The sequence below is a fragment of the Rutilus rutilus genome, assembly GCF_951802725.1.
Source record: "Rutilus rutilus genome assembly, chromosome: 21".
Lineage (NCBI taxonomy): Eukaryota > Metazoa > Chordata > Actinopteri > Cypriniformes > Leuciscidae > Rutilus > Rutilus rutilus.
Window position 1 is genome coordinate 18,938,749 of NC_140226.1, and position 21,477 is coordinate 18,960,225.

The 21,477-nt window shown below is 37.3% G+C and overlaps 1 protein-coding gene across 3 annotated transcripts in view; it reads left to right on the top strand.

The window, feature by feature from the left end:
* The window catches only part of ltbp1 (latent transforming growth factor beta binding protein 1), an 83,466-nt gene that overhangs the window by 3,700 nt on the left and 58,289 nt on the right, over positions 1–21,477 (top strand). For all 3 annotated transcript variants that reach the window (XM_084394302.1, XM_084394303.1, XM_084394304.1), the window contains exon 3: positions 9,208–9,550. In XM_084394302.1, the coding sequence (XP_084250428.1) occupies positions 9,208–9,550 (343 nt within the window). The remainder of the gene's footprint in view (positions 1–9,207; positions 9,551–21,477) is intronic.

Genomic DNA, 21,477 nt, shown 5'->3' on the forward strand with positions numbered 1-21,477 from the left:
GATGTAGGTCTGGCTTGCCAGGCTAACACAGTGGCGCAAAAGATAAGGAATTTTGAGGCTACGGAGAGAGTATGATAACCCAGTGGAAGGGCTGGATCAGTTTATCCTTAGCCTGTGTGTTTCTGCCAGCAGGTTATATAAGAACCGGCCACTGTATGTGTGGAAGTACGTGGAGGCCACCGGGGAAAAGCAGGAGTTGCACCTCCACCCGCTGTCTGAGTCTTGCCTCCAACACACATTCCTTTTACCCACCTTTTACACATATCCTAGACGATCAATATTGTGTCTACATCCCCTGTCTCCAGTGACATTCCTCCTTCCTTCTCTTTGTTTTTTAGGAATGATAAACTGACGTTTTTGTTTGTATGGTCTATGGCACCTCCAAGATTGTGTCTTGGATGTCTGCTGCATTTTGACAAATTGTTTTGTCTTGGAGCCTTGCATCGAACATCAGGTGTACATTTAACCAGTGTACAGTGATTATGCAGACAATTTCATCCCCGTGATCTTTCTCATACATTAAAGTCAGTCTTGGTTCTATATTTGATGGATATACTTTTGTTTCTCATGGGCTTGTCTGCAAACTACTAAGGCATAGAGAATATGGGTTTTTGCAGATAATTTGTAATTTTTCAGTGGCAGATACTTTATCCTATCACAGCTTAATATGTTGAGACTACTACACGTCAACCATTCAATCAGGTTGATTTCTTTAAAAAATGCAAACATTAGGACACTAAGACTAGGACATTAAGACTTGCTTTATTAGTTTGAGCCTGACACTGCAACATTGGTTTAACTAATGACGTGAGTTTTTTCTTTTCTTCAAATCAGTATTTTTTAACTAATTGGTGAAAATGATAAGTACATAAGTGATAATGGGCCCTAATTTACACCCGGTGCAATGCAGCGCCAAGCGCAACGCAAGTGTTTTTTGCTAGTTTCAGTCCGATGCAATTGCCATTTTCACGTCCTGTGACACGTTGTTTAAATAGCAAATGCATTTGCGCCCATTTGGGCACACATGCTGGTCTGAAAACGAGGTGTGTTCTGGCGCATTGTTGGCACGTTGCTATTTTGAGGCAATATAAATAGACTGCGCCATTGACCAAATAAAAACCTGGTCTAAAGTCAATGGCACAAATATTTTTTTTTTGTTATTTAAAGAGCGCGTTAGTAATGTGTGCCTATATGCGGGTCCACAACGAGCGTACACTCTGCTTATTAAATACACAGGGACGCACAGCAACACACAAACATGCCAAATATTTAAAATAAAAGGATTACAATGTAAAAGATTATTATTGTGTACATAAAGATATGGTGGAATCCGGCTTGTCCCGTAGATGGTCTGCTTGCGCACTTTTACCTCGCGAGACGGCTTCGGTCTTTCCACTATCAAATTCCGTCATGTAAATAGAGAATCTGCCATGGCGCGAGCGCAACTGGCATTTAAAGGGAATGGGAGAAGATGGGACTCTGATTGGTTTAACGCACGTAAATCCCAAAACACACCCATTACTCATTAAGAGAATAGAGACAACAGACCAAGCGCTGGGCGCGCCAACCATTTTTCCCGTCGTTAAACTAGCAAAAGTGGATTCGGACACGCCCTAAGTGAACTTGCGCCCTGCGCTTTAGACCATGCGCTTAGATCGTAAAATAGGGCCCAATAAGTGATTCTGTAATTTGTTTCACAACTGAACAAATCATTGTTTTTTAAGGAATTGGTTGAGTGAATTATTCAGTGACTCATTCATAAAGACAGTCACTTGTCGCCACCTACTGGTTGAACAATATAAGCTGCACTAGAGTCACTAAAAATCCAGAGCACAGTAAAGTCTGTCTGAACGGAAGGTATCATAAATATGTAAGTTTGTAATTAATATTATATATTAGTAATATAATTATAATAGTAATAATTATTGTATGTATATATATCATATATATACTGTATATTATAGAGAGAGAAAGAGGGAGAAAAAGAGAACCCCCTGTTTACAGAAAGAGGCCCCGTTTACACGGGCAGAGGAATCACTTTGCAGGCCATCTGGAGCGAACCCAGAGCACATTCCTGCTTCAGCCATCCCTTTTATTTTCAATGGAGGCGTCTATAGTTTGATGTCAGCCTCACAGTGAGTGGCCTGAGAGCCCTTAAATTTGAGCTGAAATGTAACAGAACGTTTTTAATGGAGGACCTTGCAGGAAAATTGAGTGTGGAGAAGGGACACCTCAGAGAACGTCTCTATGACTGTTTTTCTGCTGACTAAGGAAATCTTGGGTTTATATTTTTTATTTTGTTATACCAGTATAGTGTCACTAAACCATTTGTTTTTATGTTTCGCCAACCTCTTGTGAAAGGTTATTCTCATAAACATACAGAATCCAGTATTTCTGCCAAATCGCTGGTGTCAACCCATAAACGTGTCTTATGATAGGGTCACCATTATGTGCGCTTTCTAGTAAATTAAGAATAAAATATGACCTTTTTCGTTCATCTGACAGCAGCATTAGATGTTGTAATTCATGGTGACTGGGACATCGCAGTGAGAATTAATCATGGGTCTACCATTTTTCATTGCTCATATATTTTTCTATAATAGGGGGAAAATGAAAAAGTCCAGGTTGTAGTCAGTACCTCCCCTTGCCTCTATATCTTCCTTTCCATTTGTGTTTTAGAATTACTATGTCTCCGCTCTCCACCTCTCCTGTCTCAAAAGATAGACCTGATCATAAATTTTCCTGCTAAATGTTTAATGGCGTTTGATTTTTCAGGTTTTAACGCTCACCTCACTCAGAAAGTGCTAACAAAGAGAATTGTCTGAATAGAAGCAGCTTTTGTTTTTCCTGGCTGGTTCTTCCGAGCTGCATGGAACTTCGTAGGTGAAGTGTTTAACCCGGAGCTTTCAGTCTTTCAGGTTTTGTCGCTGACATCGAGTCCTATTATTGTACAGTGCAAAGGGGCACTGGGATATTGGCCATCTTATTTTACCACCAGGATATTGCACTCCAGTTCTTTATCTCTAACGGAACAGGAAGTGTTAATCCTGGTTAATTTTTGGCCCATCATGTCCTATAAATAAATGAAAATGTAGACCAGGGGCCAACTTACATGCACTGCTAAATATTTGAGGATTGCACCATTAAACTTAGATGAAACATAACCCTACATATAAACTAAATATTTACGGAAGACTTCAACCAGGAATAATAGTTGGAATAAACTAGCAGACCGATTGGATTGCATCAATGAGCTCATGTTTTAACTGACAGATAAATGATGTTGACATTTACACTCGTTTATATTTTTAGAGAGGGAATTTTGTGAATAAATGAGTTCTTAGCAGCTCTCCAGCATGAAACCAATCTTAAAGGTGAACTTTCCAGTGTGCCTTACCCTGTCATTTGTGCATGCCAGGGTTTTAACCACTGATCTATATAGAATTACATTATATAGAATGACATCTGGTTATATTACAAAAAATAAAAATAAAAAAATAAAAATGGATTGCCCTTTTAGATACAGTTCCTGAATATTTATTTATGTTTAATTATTTTTACTAATCATTTTATGATTTTTTGTGAAATTTCAACCGGGAATTGTTATTTGTTTCATTTACATTTATTTTGTTATTTTTTAACACTATTTCTTAGTAAGAATTTGAAGGCAGCTCCAATAGATCAAAAATAGTAAATGTCTTACTATGCTTATTCAGTATCTGTTCAACTGCACATCTTTTTAGGGAGAGCTTACAAACTACTAGCTAAGTCTTGCCTTAAGAACAAATGGTGCAACGAAGTACAGACTTAGTAGTAGTGACTAAGCCCTTAGTGAACTTTATGTCCCAATTCAAATAAGACCAGCTGGTGCAGCCATACGCTGGAGATCAGTACTGAACTGAGATCAGTACATCACTGATCCATTTTTTGAAGCTCCTTTTCATCTCACTGGGGGGTTTTTTAGTACACAAATTAATTGTTGGTAAATTACCTTTTCCAGAGAGTTACAGACTTCTGAGAAGCAGAATTGAGCGTGACTGTGAAAAACCAGCAAACATGTTTGAAAGCTGTTTGAACAGAGGTCATGAAGTGAGCCTAGGTTCAGTCCACAGAATGACTGCCACCTTGTTGTTCTCTCTTCCCTGAGGAGTTTTCGTGCTGGCATTCGCCATGTGATATGCATTCAGTAGCTTCTCAGACTTTCCTTGAGTTCTTTTATTGGATTGAGATCATCAGGAAACATTCAGAGCATTTTTGTTTTTCTCAGACAGGCCTGGGTTTGGGGGAGTTGATGGGTGATTTAATTTGTCTGCACAATGGAAGACTGTCTAGCGATGAAGAGCTTGCGGATGGTGAAAAAAACAGTAATGTAAATTTAGGCCCAGCATAAGATTTTTGAATCGATGACAGCTTCAATTTAATGCTACTACATAATTTAACATCTAATTTATAGTTTGTTTTACAAGTTTTACAACATGTAAAATGCAATGAATGCTCATGTCTTCCCTCTGAGCCTGGATTTCTCATATTGCTCATCTGAAGTGTTTGAGTGTTTTTCCTGAGCTCAGGCATGTGTGCACAGCTCACCGCTGAAAGACTGCTCAGTCTATTTTGTCCCTCAACTGAACAGGGCCCAAAACGTTCACGTCCCTCGCCAGATAAAACACAACATGAAAATATTTCACCTGGGCTCCACAGCACGGCAGAGAGACAGATACGTTTTTCCTGGCTGTCCGTGCTGAAAAAGTGTCCTAGATCTGCAGGAACAGGTGACTAGGTTGAGGAACCTGCTGTGATGGGCCTGAACTAGAGAAGAGCTCAATTCTGTTGGTTCTCCGAATTCACTAGTTGCACCCCTCTTGCATGTGGTAATTCAGTACAGACACCTGTGCCTTATTTATTAACCACCCGCAGTGCAATGTAACCAACACAAATAGTTGTTTTTATGTAAATTAGGCTTCTTGTATTATAGTTTGTAAGAAAGCGGACCAGAATTAGTCATCAAATATGTCACCAGCAATTTTAGTCTTCAAATTGACTGGGCTTGATAAGGTTTAGCAATTAGGTTTGATTTAGGGTCATGTTTAGTGGTTTTATAATTTTTTTCAGTGTTCCACATTTAAAGAATAATCAGTGTACATTCATTAACTTTCAATAACTCAGTGGTCCAGAGTCATTTCCTCTTATGCTGTGGTTAGCACATGCTCAAGTGTTTTTTATGTTTTTGATCTCTTTCTTAAAACAGCCTAAGCCACCATTACAAGTTTGAAAAGTACATGAAAAAGTGATATAGAACTGTAATGTGGTCAAAAAACCTGAAAGTCCTTCATAGCTGTGCAACTTAACACCTTGGAAGTAGCATTGTTCAACCAATCAGAATCAAGCATGCAACATAATTCTAGTATAATTAAAGGGATAGTTCATAAATAAATTCCCACAAGAACTACAAAAGAACTATCCATTTAAGGTTAATAAAAATGCTTGTTTTTCCAGTTTAAATAAAGCATGTCTCGTTAGAGAGAAGTTTGCTGTATCTGTATCTCCAAGACAACTTGTGAAATGCCTCTCCTGTCTGCTCACACTGCAGGCTTCCAGTCCTCAGACAGTAGCCTAGCATGCTAACCCACATGTTACTTTCTTGTTCAAGAAAATCCAAGTTGTACCTTTCAGATTCAACACGTCTGAAGACGTTAGATCTGTTGGAGAGCTCTGCAACAGATCCTCTTGAATGAGCTCTTAGATGTGTTACACGTATTAAGCTTAGCGGAGAAATGGCCCGACTGCAGTCGCTCTGTGCCTGCTGTGAAATACTAGCAGACTGAAATGGGCTTATCGACCATTCTGTCTGGTCGCATTCATGCTGTGCGTGAGCTCCTACACCGCTGATCACGTTGAGGGTACAATGCAACACATTTAACACCGATTTCAATATTGACTTGAGGGATAAAACTAATAAGAAGCTGGACATGTTGGAATTACCCATCACTGCTCCCCATAGCCTGGCCATCTGAGTCAGCAACATCGCCCTTTTATTTCTCTCTCATGCTCTCTTTATCAGTCTGCCTTTCTGAGGCCTAACTTTATCTCTCTCTCTTTTTTTTTTATTTTTTTTGGTGCTGTTCAGTTTAGTCAGCAGGAAGATTTAACCTCCACATTGTACAGTAGCCCATAGCATTACTCATGAAGGTTGGTGAGATGCTCTTACCAAACTTGTGATGTACTGACTGCACTCTGTACAAGTTGCTTTCTAAATGTATATGGAATGACAGGACGCTTTGTGTGTTATCTAGATGAACTCAATGTGTCACTGACCAATATTTGATTCCCAATGGCTGATGCCAATAGCTAGTGACCTGGGTGGCCAAAATAATGCAGTAAACGTTTAACATAAAACATTATTGTTTTTTGAGATTTTTTATTTTTATTTTTTATTTGAAAGAAATCTCTTGTGCTCACCAAAGCTGCATTTTTTTATTAAAAATAAATTAAAAACATAATATTGTGAAATATTATAACAGTTAAAATAACGGTTTTCTATTTGAATAAATTAACTTTTTCAATTTTTTATTTTATTTTATTTTATTCCTTTGATTGCAAAGCAGCAATTATCCAGTCCTCAGTATCATACCAACCTTCAGAAATCATTTTAATATGCTGATTTCTCAAGAAAAAATTCTTATTATTATCCATGTTGAAAACAGCTGTGCTGCTTAATATTTTTGTGGAATATTTTTTTTTCAGATGTCCCACGTTTTTGCCTGGCAACGGTAACGGCACTTGACCTTGGCCTTGTGGGAAGATCTGCTGAGGAATGGGGCGCTGGGGAATTACATTTTTACCGTTGGGTTATCCATTCGTATGACCTCCTTTTGGAAGTCTGTGATATATTGTTTTCAGGATTCTTTGATTTATGGAAAGTTTGAAAGAACAGCATTTATTTGAAATAGAAATCTTTCATAGCATCATAATGTAACATGTATGTTAGGGGCTGTTTACACAACATCGTTTTCAACTAAAAACGGAAGACTTTTATGCCGTTCATTTACACAACAACAGCATTTTGGTGGCCTGAAAACGCAAACTTTTGAAAACAGGTTTCAAAGTGCAATCATCACAAGTGGTTATAAGAATTACACAAATCAACACACACAATATAACATTTTGTTATCATGAAAAATTAAAGGTTCCTTACAACAGACTCAAAGTCTGTTGATATGATATGTTTTCGAAGCCTTTGTGTTCAAAGGATTTGACATTTTCTTAAAGGAAGTAAAAAGGGACTTTATATCAGAGGAGAACATTATAAAATTAGGATTTACAGTGAATGGTTCTGGTTTTGTGAAGATGAAATTTACCCAGGAGACAAAGTAATACTTTAGTAAAAGAATGTGCGCAGGCACGTAGTCTTTCTTTACAAATTGACATCGCCAACTACTTGTCTGGCATGCATAATACAGCGTTATTAGTGGGAAATTCATGTGAACGCCGGGGATAATTTAGATAATGTTGTCATCCGTTTTAGCACATAGCACAATTCAATTAAGAGTTTAATATTAATATGCAATATTTACATGCAATTCACTACAAATACTTGAAAACCAATTGTACATTATCCATTGACTAGGCTCATTTTATGTTACACAGAAGAATGAAAGTCAAATGAGGATGAGAATTTTAATTTGCACTGTACTGTTCCTTTAACTTATAGAGCGCTTAACCTGTATGTAAATGTGTATGTTGGGGTGAGTTCTTTAAAATAATGATTTTCTGTGTACAATTGTATCCACACGTGTTCGGTTTATATATATTTGGGAGAGGAGGTGTACAAGGGCATGATATGAACAAGAACAGTGTTCTTGTGTGTACTCCGTTTCTGAGGGCCGTCTCACTTTGTAACCCAGAGCCCCAAAGGGCCAATGAAGTACAGGGGAAAATGAGGAAAAACCTAGTGAGGGTGGAAAAGAAAACAGAAATCCCCTGCTGTGGGTCATGTCAACTGAAATGAAAAACTCCTCAAACCAGGGAGAGTGGTTTTCATGATGTCATATTTGATGTAATCACTCTCACCTCTGTCACAAAGCGTGTTTATAATAATTTGTGGTCATTAATGCTCAATTTTAGCCAGCTTGTGTGTGTTTTTGTACAGTATGTGCTAGGCTATACTATAGTTTGTCTTCAAAAGTGAGCTAAATTTAATAAAAGCATTTGTAGATGTCATCAATTAGAAAAAAAAGATTTATAAATTATATTGTACTATTGTTTATATAGTTTATATCTTCAATAAATGTAAAGCCAGGACCAATAGGACTGGAGCAGGTATATATGAGGATGATAAGATGACTGTAGCATTTTGTGTAGAGAAGCTGCTTTTCACTGCATGTCATAGAAGCTGTCGATGAGGTCATCCTTTCTAATGTCTTCCTTGAGCACTCGGCACTGATCCATTTCCTATTTAGGAATCTCCACAGCACTTAATCACTTAATGTGACTAACTGTATATTGACTGATGAGCAGCAAGCTGTGAATGTGTGTGTGTGTCTTTGTGTATGTAAAAGTGTCTGTGTTCATTGGCCACAGATTTGTGGTTGAATGACAGCTTTGTTCCTTCTCCCCAATGATGTAATTACAGACCACAAGTCAACACCCAGTTATCCACTCATTTTCCCTCTCTCTTGCTCTTTCTCTGTCAGTCTATCTTTTGCTCTTTCTTTCTCTCATGATATGTGCAGATAACAGATAACTGGCCTTTACATTTACATCTGCCTACATTTTATTTCTCACCACATAAAAAGTGTACACTGTATTAATTATGCTGAAATTAATATAGAATTCCACTTTTAAAGGTATATTCCATCATGTTAAGCATGGCATGCTGTTGATTACCACATACGTTTTTTTTAATTTTTTTATTATCTAAATAGATAAACTATACCACATCCGTTTGTAAAAATGAACAAAACCGATACAGAAATGGATTTATAATGGAAGTCTGTTGTCTGCTTGCCCCATAGACTCTTCCTTTTCTATAAACTTGGTTTCTTACGAAGATTTTGGGCAAGCCACTTTGCAAACATGCTTGTGGACATCTTGAATGCTAATTGCACTATATATGGAATTCATTTGGATTATATGACATTTCATAATGTGTTACATATTAAATGATTGAAATACATTTTCATTGAATGAATTCTCTTCTCTTTGTTACAGCTAACTGTACGCCCCCATGCAAAAATGGAGGGATGTGCTTGCGGCCCCACATGTGTGTGTGTAAGCCAGGCTCTAAAGGCAAGTCCTGTGAACAGACCACTCTCCCTCCATCCTCTCATCCAACCGGACCACTTAACGGACACACCAACGGTGGACTTCCAAACGGAGGTCATACGAATGGATACCCCAACGGTCATAATGTAATTCCCCAGCGCCCCATTCCTCAGCAGATCTTCCCACAAGGCCAAGGTCAAGTGCCGTTACCGTTGCCAGGCAAAAACGTGGGACATCTGACTCTGTCCAAGAAGCCATCACCTAATGGACCCATTCCTTATCAACCACAGTGAGTATGACGGCTTGATTTAGAGATTTAAAGCCTCCTGCTATTGTAAGACTGTCATGGTTCATGATGAATTTTCAGTCATGATTGTTGTCTGGCTTTGTGCTTTATGGGAATTTGGATATTTTGGTCAACAAATGCATCTCAAACAGGCCAAAACATTCTAATTGTAGAATAGCTTTTTGACTTTCAGCATGAAGCCTGGTCCACTTTGTAAATGATTTCATCCTAGAACAGCCACTTCGTCAGGAAAACTAATCTTACTGATGTGCAAAAAGTCCAACCACAGTTTTTTGTGAACTGGACATTAATTGTATAATCAATATTATTATTATTTTATATAAATATTATTATAGAACCAATATTGGTACTGGTTATTAAGTGTCCAATAACTGATATAGAGTACATGGCTTTCATTTATTGTTCTGTTTCAAATTTTTGACGCAATCAAAAAGAAAGTAATATTGCATTGAATAGTCAAATAATGTTGAATCCACAGTGGTGTAATGGCATTGTTGGGTGCTATTAATAAGACTTACTATATGGCAGAATTTATAGGCAAACCTGAAATTTGAAAAACGATTATGCAACCTAAATGTGTGAATATCGGTAATGTATACACTATTGATAAACTAGTTTAGCATAGTACAGCACACAGCAAATGTGTGTGAGTAAGTTATTTTGGACTTTTTAGATTCCTCAGGCTCTTTATCATTTTATTATTTTGGAATGAACTCCATAGCTCAATATTAATTCCAGACATCAGACCTGCAGATGTTAACGGTCTCTGCCTATTTCATGCCCCCTACTACTCAGCCTCTCAGCCTGGGTCTGTTTTACAGAAATACCTACTGTTCTTAATTCTGACTCAATGAAATCTTTTTACATGGCTTACACTTGGGCTCTCTCCAAATCATGACTCCTGAAGTCCTGATGTCAGCCTAGTTTTCTCCTTTAAAATTTTTTTTTTTATGAGAATCCTTAACCGTGACTGAAAAAAGCCCCCTCTTTTGTGACCTGTGTTTTTTGAGTAGGGTTTTTGGGGGTTGATTTGACTACACGGCTTTAGACAGCTGTAAAGTTCATTATCATATTGGACATGAGTACAGCTTTCTTTCTTCCTTCCTATCAGAGCGAATCAGACTGACTGCAGACGCTGAGTCAAAATCTCAAAATGTGGGGGAAAGCCACAGAATTTGCCCCCATGTTGGTTCCAGGAAAAGCTGTAATACTGCAGCAGGGCAGGATATTGATGAATTCTCCTTAAAATATTAATGAAAGCAGTTTATGTGCTGGGACTGACGTGCACGTTCAGTCAGAGTTTGGACGTTTCTGCTTGGTAATTGCTACCAGACCTGTCCTCGAAAGCTTCTGCGGGTTTCCACTGGGGTTTATTGTGTGCATGGAGGAGGTAAGCCTCTCTCCAGAACTCCTCTTCCTCTCAGCTGCAGACAAACATCTTGCTCAACATTTGAGAGGAATTTCCTGCACTTTAGATATTTAGATTATTTTGAATATTATCAGTATATGTAATCAGTATTTAATTATATTTTTAATATAATATTTAGATTACAAAAGGCAAGACTCTGAGTGTTGCTTGGGTTGTCAGGATACCAGAATTTACATAACATTTTGTGTTTGTTAATATCTTGTCAAGACAGATGTTTTGAGCAAGAAATACACAAAGGCTTTATGGCAACCAACAGTCACCAGTCAGGCATCTCTTGGGTGACTGCAATTTTTTCTGTTGAACACACAATGCAGTCTCCAGGATTTCACGATTTTTTTGTGAGATTTTTGCGATCAAAATTACTGATTTTGTGGTGGTAATTTCCAGAAATTTGTGAAAAAATGTGCAATTTTTATATTTTATAATTTTTTTAATAAATTTTTTTTATATCACATTTACCATAAAAGTATTATGTCAGATGCACAATAGTCTAATCAAATTCTCATCAAATTGGCTTTTAAAACAACCTATGGGCAATTTTTCTACCTGACCTATGTAAATATTAACAGCAGGTGTAGTAATGTATACTGTAGAACTGTGTGTAAATCCTGAGCTGCAGAAGGCATTAAGGCAACCAGTTACTTATAGTGCGGCGTTTTGCATGGCGTCCCCACTGCGTATAGCTACGCAATACGAAGTGACCGTTCGAAAGGGAACTACTCAGTTACTATCGTAACCTCAGTTCCCTGAGAGTAGGGAACGAGTATTGTGTAGCCGGCCGCACTATTGTAACCTGGCAAGTTGTCGCTTCAGTCGTTAAACCTGCTAAAATTGCGTTTTTCGGGGACTAATATATTTTACTGTCTATATGACTAATATAGGCTAAGGCCGCGCCCCCTTGGAGGGCTCTGACGTGTAATGGCGTGATGCTAGCTCATTGGCGCCCGCGCCATTGGATGTGCAGTTGCCACAGCACAGCCAATGAGTGAGCCAGACACTCACTGTGCTAGCTGTGCAGCTGCAAAATGCATTTTACATTATAGGCTTCAGTAAATCGAGGATAAGGAGTTTCCCCTTTTCCCGCAACATCTGTATCCACGTAAAAATGCATTGAAACTTTAATTAAACTAGAGATATTTCAATTGGGTGATTATAATTTTATGTTTTGTGAGGTCTTTTTCATTTTTGTGATTATTTTGCGGTTATCATAGACAGTATATGGGAATTATGCAGGATCGCAAAAAAATGCGACATTTTGTTGATTTTGCGTTGTATTCAGCGATCGCGGAATCGCGAAAAACTGGAGGGACTGACAGTGGTGTACAGTGATGGCATTGTAGGGTGACATTTTTAACGAATTATACCAGATATTTAATGGTTAACCTGATAATTGAGAACCGATTATGTTCTAAAAAAGTGTGAATATTGGTAAAGAGTATTGATAAGCCAGTAATCAGTCTATGTGTAACATAGCTTTATTTTATTTTATTTATTGTTTTATTATTTTATTATATTTTTAGCATCATACCAAAGTATCAAAATCCTGCCTTTCCATCTCGTCAGTTTTGAAAACTGGTGAGTTACTGTCGCCATGTTGGTTCTCTTCGACTGCGTCTCAGTGTTGCCAGGGTAACTCATGGAAGCAAATATTTATATATGCATAATTTTACACACAGAAACATTTAACATCATGTGGTGTTTTTAATGTCACATTTAACATCACTGTTATTTTGTCAAAATATGACAGTTATTAGCCCGCATTTCCCTCCAAAACTGACAGCACAAGTGAAAGGTTTATTGAAGCGCAGATTGAGTGATTTGTTGGTGTGAGTGTGACAGGCATCTGTGAGTCATTAGTGTGGGTTTAGTCTAGTTTAGTGTAGTGAATCTGTGGTTGGGTGTCATCACAGCAGAAACAGGTCAGTGAAATGGTTATTCAAACACTTTGGGAACCTACTTGTTTTGGCTAATTGTGGATAAGCGTATAAATGTAAAAACATTTGACTAATTAAAATCAAGTATTCTAGAGAGCTATGTAATACATCTTTGACGTCTGAATGAACTTATTGAAATATATGAAATATTGTAAGGTATAATTTCCAAACTGGTTTCATGTGGCATTGTTTTACAGGTGTGAAGTGGGTTCAGTGTGCAAAAGTTTTACTGAAAAACATCACATATCAAACACCATCATTTTGAATGAATAGTTTATAGAGTTGAATTTGCAGAGGTCTTGTATTGATCTTATATGGTGAGAAAGAGCATTCGATTAATAGTTGAGTGAGTTTGTCTGTGTGTGTCTAGAAAACCTGATCCATCCTCAGGAACGTTGCTGGTCATGAAAAGGAGTGAGATTGGCCCCTAGGCACTTTAAGAGAGATATAATACAGTGTTTTCTGTTGACGCTTTATTTTCCGAGCCTGGATCAATGCCGAGTATTGTGCTCGAGCTGTGTGGCACACTCTATTTACTCTGATCCTATTGTTTAACTAAAGTGATTTGAGGTGTTTAATTTAGGAGGTTATGAAGTCATGTAGTGTTTGTGCTCTGAGGATTTTTCTGTGTTGACTTTTCACGATCTCAAGTAAACTCATGAATCTTTGGTTGCCAGTTTAGGTGACCTTTAGGTGAGTTGAACACTAAGACATTTCTCCTTATAGTATTTATATAAAACCATAAGTTGAAACTGACAGTCAGTTTATGGTATTGTTCACTGCTAATCAAATCAGATTTTAGTCGAAAATAAGATTACAATTTAAAGTGAATAAGAGGGCTTACACTATTATCTATTAAAAAGCAGTGAAATAGTATACTGCTAGGGCTGCACGATTAATCATATTTTAATCATGATAACGATTTCTGCTTCTCTTGATTAATTAAAAATAATCGTTGAATATTGGCCTGCTGTTTTATTTGTCCTGAAACCATTCTGAGAATTAACCTTCTAGAGTAGACAAACTAATAAATCCAAACGTGATTTTCAACCATATTGTTTGATTGTGGTTGCTAAATAAATGCACTTATGCAACCTCTGCGCTACAATACAAAGCGTACAAAGTGTAACACGTTATTTGGAATTAATATTATGAATTTCACTCAAAACTACAGCGTCTTTTATTACCTACAGTTATAACTGTAGGTAATAAAAATTTCATCCATTTCAAAGATGAAAAAGGCTAAAAGAAAAAAGACAGTCTGTTTGTACAAATTTGTAGTTGTGAAGCAATCCGGATCTGTGGTTTCATCTCATCTGCAACTGAATTGCTTCTCTTAAAATATCTAAAGCCCGGGCTGCATCTCAGTCAAAAAGCTGCGCTAGTCACGCTCGTTCTGCGTAAGTAAATATCTGTCATTCAAAAAGGGAAACCGAAACTAGGACTACATGTACAAATTGCAAACAAAGCAGCGCTTGCTTACTATTTAGAATATCAATCACGCTGAACACTTTCTTTATTCCTGTCAGCTCATGTTATTATGAAAATATTCATGCATTTGAATGCTCCGGTAAGATGACGTAAACTTAACAGCCTTCTGTCTGTACCGTTAGCCAATCAGAGTTCTCTCTCTCACCGACGACCCAATGGCGATTCAACATGTTGAAAACAACAATAACCCAACGGCGTCCAACTAGAGCCAACGTTGCGGAACACTGAAATCACCGAAAACCTAAGCCAACTAAGATGGCCGACCGTCGGCTTGGTCTGTCAAAGCACTCACCAAAACCACGAATAACCAGAAGTTGTATAAATGGTAAATAGTTTTCAGTTTACTCTTATCAATACAATTGTGTGTGTGTGTGTGTGTGTATATATATATATATATATATATATATAAATTATATATATATATATAAATATATATATATTGTGGCTATAGCTGTGTATAGGTTGTTTGTGTGTACATTTACAAGTATGCTGGGAAAACTGTAGCTGAAGAATTAAACGTTAAATCAAAGAAGAAAAAAAGAAACAATCTATAGGGTTCACACATTTAATTTCTTCCTTCACTCTTTTTCCTGTTCCCAGCGAGCACAGGCTTGTCCCTGTTTCCAGTCAACCTTGCAGCTGATGTACACATCCTGTATGTGCACTGTACACCATGAAAAAAATCTGTAGAAGAACAGATTAAATTAGCAGTATGTTTTCCGTTAAGTTTACAGAAATTCCATCAACCCTAAAGCAGTGCTTAATTCAAAATACAGGTACACCTGTGAAAAATCAATACGGAAAATTCCTTCATATTAACACGGTAACATTGGCCTACATTTTTAGGGTCTTTTCATTGAGTATATGTAATCAGCTCCGTGAGGAGCACATACTGAATCCACCATAGCATGACGTTACTGTTAGCCTCCAGCTATAAAAATCCATCCACCCATAATAGAGCAGTGCTGTTAACACACACCTGGCTCTGTAACTCCTGTCAATCACTGAGGTCTGGAGTTCATCGTTGCTGCTTCTCTCATGTCTGGCAGGACTTTGAAGTGTCAGTCACATCCAGGTTACACCCATGCAGTGAGGTGCCACCCCTCCTCTGAGGATAAGTGTGAACTGTCCTGCTGACGGGGAATAAAAAATGAGGGGAGAGGTCCATGGTGTCTTTAAAGTCATGGTATTGGCTGTTAGCTAAAGCTTAGCATTCTTAGCATCCTTAGAATATTATTGAAACTTGCAGTACAGCTGACATTTTGCTACAAAATGTAATGGGAGCATGGACTTCAAATATTAAAGTCAGCATTAAAACAGAAGTTGTAATAGTCTTTTCTTCCCTAATGTGACATATATCTGAATGAAGTGGCTTCTCAAACAAGAAAAATATTGGCTGGGACTTGATTTTATCCATCGGGAATTGATTGGATTGTTGGATCATTGTGGTTTTCTGTTGCTGTGATCTCATTTGAGTGACAGGTTGAACATAGTCTAGCTAACATTCATAATTTATTTACAGCTGAAATGTTGCACGAATATGTAACAAGCACATTAAATAACATTAAAAAATAATGTCAGAAAGATATCAGTTCTGCTGTTGTTCATAAATACCGGTAGTGATGTTGTACAATGAGGACGTTGTCATGTTGCCGGAAATAGTCATCATTGTCTCAATGTGTAGTGAGTCAGGGCCCCTACTGTCATTACCAGTGCCTGAATTCATGCACATGATATACTGATTCATGACCTCGGAAGCTAGGAAGCTAATTGAGATGCACCGCAAGTGTTATGCATCAGTGATTAAATTGGGTCTGCTGGTGTTTAGGAAACAAAAATGCATATATATCCATCCGCAGATGATATAGAAGAGAGCATCCTGATGTGGGTCACTGGGTTCATTAGAAGAGAGCTATGTAGCGTCTCGCCGAGCATGAGGGAGGAACCGCAGCAGATTTAGCCAGATTCTGGGAATAACAAGAGGATAAGAGCGGAAGGAGAAGAATAGACAAAGTGGTCAAAAAAGTGGGAGAAGGAAATGGAAAACTGAGATGGTCAGATAACTGATATTATGAAAGGAGGAGGATGGGCAGAGTGGTGCAGGAAGAGAGAGAGAAGTAGAAATGACAGAGTGAAGGAGGAGATAGAGAGAGATGGACATGTAAAGAATTAAGTTGAATATGTGAAAAAGCAACATCTGGAGATCACGGGAGTTCAGATCTATGTAGCTGTTCAGTTTTGATTGAGAGGGAGAAAGTAAAAAAAAATCTCCGCATCTTTTTTTCGATTTAATTACAGCACGTCTGCCAGTGTACGAGGTCGCGCCAGCTATTTTGTTGAGACTGGAATTGGAGCTTATGTTTATAACTTTCTCTCTCTCTCTCTCTCTCTCTCTCTCCCTTTCTGACATCCCCCTCTCACTCTCATCTCCTCTCTGATGCAGCTGTGGAGTTCACTAGTAGCTGGAGGATTTGTACGTATAGAATTCACATTAAATGTTTATCCCTAGTAAAATTTGAAAACAAAGCTTCTTAGGACTTTGTCTCCATATTAATTTATTCATTTTTATTCAATTGTAGCTCAGTATTATAATACATTGTAGTGCTTTCTCCATTTACAAATTGCATTCTTGGCTATTTCAATTCAGTGGACTGCTAATGCAGTACAAGTTGCTAAGTTACAATGTTACAAGTTACTAAGAGCAAATATAAAATTGTTTATTATTATGGTCAATATACTGTATATACTGTACATTACAGTTCAAAAGTTTGGGTCAATAAGATTGATATTTTTTATTTTATTCAGCAAGGACAAAAAATAACATTGTTACAAAATATAAATGTTGCTCCTTTGACCTTTCTATTCATCAAAGAGTCCTGAAAAAAATGTATCATGTTTTCCACGAGAATATTAAGCAATAACTTATTGCTGAGAACAGTTGTGCTGCTTAATATTTCTGTAAAATTTTCATCAATATCTATTTTTTTATTGCCAATTATAAATGTTGGTAACAATTTATTTTCAGGTGACGTAGTTAAACGTTACTACATGTACTTATAGTAATAATAACTAACCCTAAACCAAACCCTAACTGTAACTTTATAGTAAGTACATGTAGTTATTTAATATTACTAATACTCAGTACTTATTTGAGTAAGTACAATGTAACTGCATAGTGTAACTGAAATTAGCATATTAGAATAATTTCTTAAGGATCATCATGTGACACTGAAGACTGGAGTAATGATGCTGAAAATGTAACTTTTCATCATAGGAATACATTACATTTTAATTCTATTCAAACAAAACAGTTATTGACAATTTTTAACAAAACATGCAGCCTTGGTGAGCATAAGATACTTCTTTCCGACCCCAAACTTTTGAACTGTAGTGTATACTGTATAATATATATATAATTTATGTGGTTCTTTTAAGTACCGTGCTCTTTTAGACCATTCAGGCTAAGCTATTTTATTTTAAAGATATTTAGTTTTGACATTCCAAGTTATTATATTGCCGGGCTTCAATAGACGCGTTAGAAGAAGTGAGCAGAGCCGCATCACATGTGTCCAACCACTATGCTCCAAAAACCATAATTACAATTCATATTACCAAGATTTACTCTGAATCTCTGCCCAGTGTCGTAAAATTCAATATAAACAGCTCATTATACTCCTCCTCCCCATGCGCAGAATAATCTTAGGGCAAATAAACATTAGTGAATATTTTTTTTTTTAAAGCAAAATATGTGGCTTCATTGCCACAGAGCAGCAGTGAGTGCTGACTGGCTCTTTTGAGCGCATTCTGCAATCCAGAAGCGAGCGGGTTCAGTTCCAGTCTCAGACAGGTTCCTCTTCATCAGAGACGGCACATGTAAACAGATGCCCTGCTGATCTAACCTGTCTACCAGAAGAGACACTGTGGGTGGAAATCTGCTGGGATCACTATATCTAAATGTTCTGGCTTTGTTCTCAGTAAACTTTTTCTCTTACTGGTCTGCTGTAGTGATGAGTGTAGGCTATAAAAGATCCCGCTGTTCTTTTGTTGTAGTTTTTATTGATATATTTGAATGCAGACCACACAGTTTGTTCAGTTAACTCCTCGCCTGCAAATCTCATTTCATATTAAAGGAAATACTAAAGTAGTTTCATACTAACATACTATGCATTTCTCACAGGGCCTTATATAGTTTTTTTTTTTATGTTGTTAATATTGCTGCATCACTTTAATTTGCTGTCTAGGCAAAGGGCAATGATTTGATTAGATCTGTGAGAGCTTTAGACGCATTCTGAATGAAAGTACATAGATTACTGACTCAAACTAAATTGCAAGCAACTTATAAATTGTACATATTTCATTATAAAAGACATTTTCCCACTGACCATTTTTAAGTGCTATTAAAAGCATGAACAATACTGTTAAATACTGTTAATACTGTTTAATACTGACCTACAATACTGTTAACATTTGTGGAGTAAGTAATATTTTTAATTAATACTTTTATTCAGCAAAGGCAACTTTAAATTGATCAGAAGTGACAGTAAAGACATTTGTAATATTAAAAAATATTTATATTTCAAATAAATTCTGTTCTTTTAAACTTTCTATTCATCAAAAAGAATCCTCAAAAAATACTATAGATTTATATACTATATATAAAAATAGATTTTTTTTTCATTTACTTTTTTTCAAAAACATTTTTCAACTATTTTTTATTTTTATTTTAGATGGTGGGCTTACTGTGAGCTGTTACATAATTTACATCGTAAAAACCTCTCTGAGATGGCGCAAAAGAAGATATTTTCCAGATATTTTGTTTTTGTCTATACAATGAAAGTCAGTGGCGTCCAAAACATCTCTGGACACCATTGACTTTCATTGCATGGACAAAAAAGATACTTTTTTCAAGATTTTCCTTCTTTTGTGTGCCATCATTTCAACAAATTCATACAGTTTTGGAACAATGAGAGATCTTTAATTTTTTGAGTGAGCTATCCCTTTAAGCCCGAATAGTCAACTAGTCATTCGGTCAGCCCGCCAGTTGAATTTTTTTTAAATATGTTGTTTTGTACACTGAAGATACTGTCTCAGCTAAACATACTGAAAAAAATATTCTGGGCCACAGAGCACATCTGGGCACAAACCCAATGGTTTCCTTAAGATGATTTACATTACACCGCACATGTATTCACATATTTATGTCACCGTCTGCTGAACATTCAATAACAAGTGTAAGAGAATGCTGTATTTCACATGCATACATCATATGTGCTGTGTACATCTTACACACTTGTGTTATGTGGTGCTGAAAGTGTCCAGTCAGTTCTTCAGGGAGGGTTCTCGTCAGGGATAGTCTTACGCTGTCTGTCTCGGCTGCGGTTCTGGGTTGGGCTTTACGTCAGAGTCCTAAGTGTCTTATGGATTGATATTTTTATAAATGTTGTCCTCATTTGTGTGTGTGAGAGAGCGTTTCAAGTAGGTCTGGTGTTTTAATGAGGATTCGTGTGTTCATAGTTGGTGTTTGTGTGTAGGTTTAAATGTATTTACAGGTTTGTGTGGTTAGTTTGTGTGGGTGTGTGTATGTGGTTTGGCTCGAGTGTCTCTGTGTGTGTACTGTATGTATTTAGAGAGGGTTGGTGTGGCGTGTTTGTGTGTTTGAACACAGGTGGCGGGCTGGTCAGGTTTCTTGTGCTGTTTGGTTTCAAGCTGAAATGCAGCCTGGCAGTGAACCAGAGTCTGGATTCATGGAGCACCTCGGGTTTAGTGCGGCAGACCTGTCCAGACACCTGTCAGACGAGAAGCCCGGGAGCAATGGGAGAGAAAGAGAGAGACAACAAAAGATACCCATGTCCTCCCCGTCGCTGTGGCCGCCAGATCGTGCACCTGTTGATGAAGAGCTATGAGAGACAGTCGTGGTGTAGTACAGCCCTCTTGGAGGAGATTAGACTAAGCCAGCTGGCCTCCCTCACAAAATTCAGTTTTCCTGTCTACATGTGCAGGAAACCCACAGCTCTTTCCACACCAAGTCTGGTAATGCAGCTTATTAGGAGGTTCATGACTGGCTTTAAAATTATAAATGCTCTTGGCTTGATTAGTAATAGTGCTTGCTTAGTCAACGCCCCAAAAAATCAGCCAAACACCCAGCATCACCGCATTGAGCTGCATTCATTAGTAATTGCGCACAAGTGTTCTTACTTAGGTAGGTAGAAAAGGTTCTCACATAAAATTCTCATACATTAAATCAGCTCATTCCCTCATAATGTTTATAAAACTGGATTATTCTAAATGAAAAGCGGGTACATTCAGTTACGAATTAGCATAATTCACGCCCAATCCATATCCATATAAACGATATACATTTTTGTACAACCTCTCCTGTACAGCAATTCATCACTCTCTGCTCTCTTAAGCATACACAGAAATGTTTTAAAACCATTCAAAAGTTTGGTGTAATGTTTTTGAAAGAAGTCTCCTATGCTCACCAAGGCTGCATTTAATTGATAAAAAAATATATATATATTGTGAAATATCATTACAAATTCAAATAACTTTTTTTCTATTGTAATATATTTTAAAATGTAATTGTATGTGTTTGTATATAGAGGTAGCATTTAAGAGACATTTAAGTCACTTTTGTTGGTGGAATTAATTGTCTGTATACCATACATGTAGGGTATTGGACATAGGATGAAGAGAGAAAGAGTGGAAGAGGCATGTGGAAAAGCTTAAAACACATCTTCCTCCAGTCGGGATTCTCACCACATGTCAGCTTCCACTGTTTAGTACATGTGATGGTGTGTGTTTATAAGCACTTACACAGCTCATTGATTTTCACCTGTTCAAGAACAAGAACAGACTCATACATTTTACGCTCTTTCTTTTTATGTGTGTGGTCTTCTCTTTGTAGGGTGTTATGTTCTATGTTTGTGGGGTGTAACTGGTTTTACTACTGCTGAATTTTTTTGCTGGTTCAGAATGGTTTATGCTGGTTGCTACTGGTCCAGCTGGTGAACAAGCATGGCCATGTTTTCCCAGCAACCATGGTGGAAAGTAAC